Source organism: Sinocyclocheilus anshuiensis, unplaced genomic scaffold (assembly GCF_001515605.1).
Source record: "Sinocyclocheilus anshuiensis isolate Anshui unplaced genomic scaffold, SAMN03320099.WGS_v1.1 scaffold461, whole genome shotgun sequence".
NCBI classification, from domain to species: domain Eukaryota; kingdom Metazoa; phylum Chordata; class Actinopteri; order Cypriniformes; family Cyprinidae; genus Sinocyclocheilus; species Sinocyclocheilus anshuiensis.
The window spans coordinates 2,409,994-2,415,110 of NW_015541005.1; the positions used below are offsets into that span (position 1 = coordinate 2,409,994).

At 36.7% G+C, this 5,117-nt stretch overlaps 1 protein-coding gene across 3 annotated transcripts in view; it reads right to left on the reverse strand.

Annotated features, from left to right (window-relative positions):
- Positions 1-4,832, reverse strand: part of LOC107690291 (zinc finger protein 385D-like) — a 98,541-nt gene extending 93,709 nt beyond the window's left edge. For all 3 annotated transcript variants that reach the window (XM_016488587.1, XM_016488586.1, XM_016488585.1), the window contains exon 1: positions 4,750-4,832. In XM_016488587.1, coding sequence (XP_016344073.1) covers positions 4,750-4,798 — 49 coding nt within the window. In that variant the 5' untranslated portion in view covers positions 4,799-4,832. The remainder of the gene's footprint in view (positions 1-4,749) is intronic.
- Between the last annotated feature and the right edge of the window lie 285 nt (positions 4,833-5,117).

Below are 5,117 nucleotides of genomic sequence, written 5' to 3' on the forward strand. Positions count from 1 at the left end.
AAAAAAAAAACGAAGCATTAACACGTTAGACTGCACCCCATAAACACAATCAAGCCTAGAAAAAAACAATGAACCACCCCTTTAATAAGTAAATTAGCTTGTTAAAGTATGTCTACAAAGTGCATCGAAACTCTAAATGAAAAAAAAAAGTTACAAAAAGAATACATTTCTGCTCCAGCTTGTGTACTCTTATGCTTAAAACTTGGCAGTGTGTACTACAAATATTGTTGCCTCTTATGATTAATTGCTTGTATTTTATTTGTCGCTCTGTCAAATGACTGAACATAAAATGAAAAAATTGAATTTGTTGCTATACTCTGTGCTGTAAACCTACATTTGTATTGCAAATATTTCATTCTCTCGCTTTGTTTCACACCTCTTGTCTCCCTCCATCACCGGCTCACTCACTGTCATGAAAATAGAATGATTGAAGAGGTAATGAATGATTAAGAGAGAGTGATGAGCTGAGAAGAGTGAATGACACAGAGAGAAAATCCTATATTTAAAAGCGAAGCATTCAGCCCAACAGTTTACATTCCAGTGCAGCTATTATCCAACAGGTGTCATCACCCTCATGCCCTTCAAAGCTTAGAAACAGATCCACACAACTAAACACACACATACACACACTAGTATCGGTCTATAGTCAAAGTTCTTATTAGTCCCTCATGTGTGCTATGAGAAGTATGACTTTGAAAAAAATTACTTTTGGAAGCTTACGTGTTAATTCTACCAGGAAGTCTCTAACATATCATTCATTCATTCTCAGTCAATCATGATAAAGTTTCCATTTTAAAGATCCTCAAACAAACTGTCATTTTGCTGCTGCCAATGGACAATTTGCATTCACTCGCCACCAACATGAGTCCTGCTGGTAGAATATAACAATCCAAACCTAACCCGATAACATTCATGATTCTTCTGAAAAGGTACTATTAAATAAAATGTGAAAAATATACATCATTACAAGTTCTTGAAACTTTTTAGCTTTTTAGATCTTTGTTTCATGGTCTCTCCCACTTTGGTCAAAAACAACATCAGACACAGGAACTGCACTGTAATTAGAAGCTGAATGGGTTCAGAAAGAGAAGTTCATTCATAGATATTACATTCAACACCGTTTTCATACCTACTGAGAAGGTACATACTCATGCAGTGAAACTGGCAACTTTCCCAGAGTAAATGTTGGACTAAAAAAACTGGTGTAAACCAGTTGATTAATCTTTGCTCAATCAAATAAAGTAACAAAAATAGTAAAATTCCTCTTCGTACATGTAAGCATGAATATAAATATATATATATTTCAGAATTTCTTTTTATTGATTATTGGAAATATACTGACCTATTTAATCTTAAACTTTTTCCTTATTTTTACATTTTCTTTGCTGTCATCTATCACTCAGTGAAAATAAATCTTTAAAAACACTAATAATTAAATAACACTGTTAAATGTAATCTTTACCAAAATGTAAATGAATATTTTCATACAGTACATAATATAATGTACAATGCTATAATGCCTAAATTTCCCTGCAGCATTTAACATGATTAATTTTGGTTTTGAGTGTTATGTTTGTATTGTTGGTATTTTAGTAATTTAGCACTTTAATTTATTTAGAAAAAAAACAGTACTTAAATATTAGCCATTTATATTAACATAAAAGTAACAAACGAATAGAGGAACAAAATTTACAGTATGTTAAGGCATGTATGTGAGGCAATATGGCACAGGTAGGTTACATGTCTTTTTCTATTAAATGGGCAGAAATTGTATGTTTTGTATGTTTTCTCTAACCAATCCACCAAACGGCTGTTGAGGAGGAGAAGCCATGAAACTGTGCAATGATTTACTGTCCCGGCAAGTAAGAGAACAATCAGTTCAGACTGTAATATTTTGCCCCTTTCAATATTACCTGAATGAAGATAATGATAGATGTACTGCATCTAAATCTTTTCAAAAGAGATGCAGGCAGAATGTCTAAACATAAATAAGCATACCAATGATATATTGCCAAAATGTCTATTATCAAATCTCCAGTGTTTACACTGATTGAAAGAGAATATGAGAAAATCGAGCATTTCCTCGAGCCTGTACTGCCAAGAGAATCAACGGCCGCCTCTTCATGCCATATCCTAATAGCTGGCATTCTCTACACAGCATCACTTGTGTGATCTGTATACAGTACCTATTGGAAATTGGACATTTATAACCCACTGCCAACAAATCAGTGCCTCTAAAAGTTTATTTGTATTTATAAATCAGTCCTATTACATAACTGAGACAGGTAGCAAGACTGAATCTGCAGAAGAGGAGAAAGCAAAGTGCATAAAGGCACGATCACTGCAAAAGAGGCAGTGCATCAACATCATCCTGCCCAAGCTGAGCGCATTTTTTCCCGGTGTGATTTATCTGTTTGTGCCGCTGGCCGCAGCGCCAGTTCAGAACACAAGAAGAGCATCGACATGCAGTACGTCAAGACCAACATCCCTCGCCGTGGAGTAGGAAAGTGGTTTGTTTAAATAAAACTTTGAGAATCGATATGATAAAACCTCAAGAGTAAATTACACATTGATTATTTGAGGTGATATGCTCCACTTTAATGCGGAGCAAAGATCCTTACTCATTTTCTTAGTGTTCACCTTGAAGCAGTGGTCTTGGGCCTATAGAATCAAGCACTTCCTCTCTTAGATCACAATGTGGCATTCACTAGAAGTCACGCAGCTCGAGGAGAAGAGGTGTTTCATGTTATTTAGAGTTATTGTGTTCTTCAAAAAGTCTGTGCTTGAAATAGGTCAAGCATTGCTTTAAATTGTAAGCAGTTTCCTTCCTGACATGTAACAAAGCTTTTCAAAAAGGCCTTTATTTTTACCACACCCGTGACAGACATTGCAATACACGTCAACCTTCACATGTTTCACACATAATGAAAGAGGTGGGAAAAAGCAGTAAAGAAAAAAGTAAGGCATTGAATACATTTTAAAATGGTCTTCATTTGTCAATATCAGACCCGTCAGAGTGGACAAATAGACTGGCTGAGTCTATGCATCATCTCTCATATTGCCTCTAGAGACAGATGAGCATCTCTGATCTGCACACCTGCTATGCGATGCAGAACGAGCTTTCACTCTCCTACTGTGAAATGTGGAAAATTGGTGTTCAGCGATTTCAAATTATGATTAAAGATCATGAGCGAAGGAACGATTTGAAATGTAAAGGGGATACATTAAGGCATGGGCATCGCTCTAAAAGTGAACATTTCTAAGCCCAACGTATTCATCTAAATAATATAAAATACCAAGACTGAGAGCATACTGTAATTCGGACCTCAAAAACGACACCAAATACACATATAAAGCGAATAAGCGAACTAGAAAAAGATCATATTTAAATCTCTCTTCTTTTGCTCTTAGAAAGCAGACAATCCTGTGTATCTAGGCCTACTGGATGCCAATTCAACCCAAATTAAGAAAGAAAACATGCAAGCAACAGTTCAGACCAAACCGATGAACCGGACTTATTTCTAGAATGACCTACCCGCACACTATCCTCCTATAATGTATATTTTAGGGGTTGAGGTAGGCTTGTGGGTTAGTTCCATCTCACAACCATGGTGTATATCAAAAACAGGACAAGAAGTGCAACTCCTGTTTTCAGCACATTTATACAGTGCCTGATGAAATAATCATGTTGTAATTTTTAAGATAAGTGTTTAAACTGCTGGTGGGTCATCTTTTGCAGCATCTCATGTATGTCAGATTTGCAGCGCCGCGAACAAACCAATATGCCAAACTTAAGGAGTGGAATGGAAGAATAGAATGTGTTTGCTGTTTTTTTTTTTTTACTTTACCGTACCCTAAATGAGTAAAACACACACAAGGCAGCAAATATAGTTCAAATATGATAAACTACAGTATGGTCAGAGAATATTACACATAAAAAGCATATATAAAAAACTACAGGTTATACTTTTCCAAGTTATGATGGGGAAACCAAGACCCTCCTTCTATTTCCCCTTAATGTGCTTGTAATAAAATCAATGAACTGAAAAATATGATAAATGTCAAGGCACATTCATCATGACGGGGCAGAATGTGTTTGCTGTTTTTTTTTTTATTTTTTTTTTTTACTTTACCGTACCCTAAATGTTTTCATTAAAACACACAAGCTAATATACAATGGTCATAGAATTTACCATTAAAAAACTATTAGGTTATAGCTACTTTTCCAAGTTATGTTGGGGTAACCAAGACCCTTCTTCTTTTTCCCCTTAATGTGCTTGTATTAAAATGAATGAACTGAAAAATATGATAAATGTCAAGGCACATTCATCATGACGGGGCAATACTGCTTGTCTGAAGCAATGAGCTCTCACGAGGCATTTCACTGAAGTTTCATCCATTTTCAGGATGCCAGAGCAATATTGCCTATTTTGACAGCAAAGTAAACATGACTTAGTAGCAATGCTTTATCACAGAGCTCGGCGAAAAACGACCAAAAAAAGAAAGCTTTGAAATTCAACATAGTTCCCTCTACAATATCTCCGTCATACTTTTTATACACTTCAACATTCCCGCAAGATAAATTAATTTCAGCCGGTATTTGATAACACAGATATAAATAATGTGTTCGTCTGACAGCATGTCATTCGCGCATCCAAACTTATCCTTCTTTCGGTTTGGTCAAACACCTGCCGTTTCAATCTAAACCGACAGTCATGATAAAAGTGTCGTGAATGAAAAAGCGCTTACCGCTACCGTTTCGTTTACGAGTCTCTCCGTGGTCCTCTGAGCCCAACATTACTGGCGTAGGCTACTTGTCGCTCTCCGGTGTTTCCGCGCTGAACTGAACTGATCCTGAGCACCTCGCGCAGCTCAATGGTCACCGGTGCGTCACAAACCCACGGCTTTCTCCAGCGAAGCTCGTGTCACTCACACTAGCGGCGCGCGTGAAAGCTCCCCTCAGAGGAACTTTCCAGACTCTCCTTCTTTCTTAAAAACTATCACACAAGATTTGCAACTAGTGCCGTGGTATTCGTTGGTCTTCTAAAATGAGGAGGCAAAATTCCCCTTCTTCCGTTTTTTTTGCCCATTATAAATTCATGTTCCAGTTCCACTTT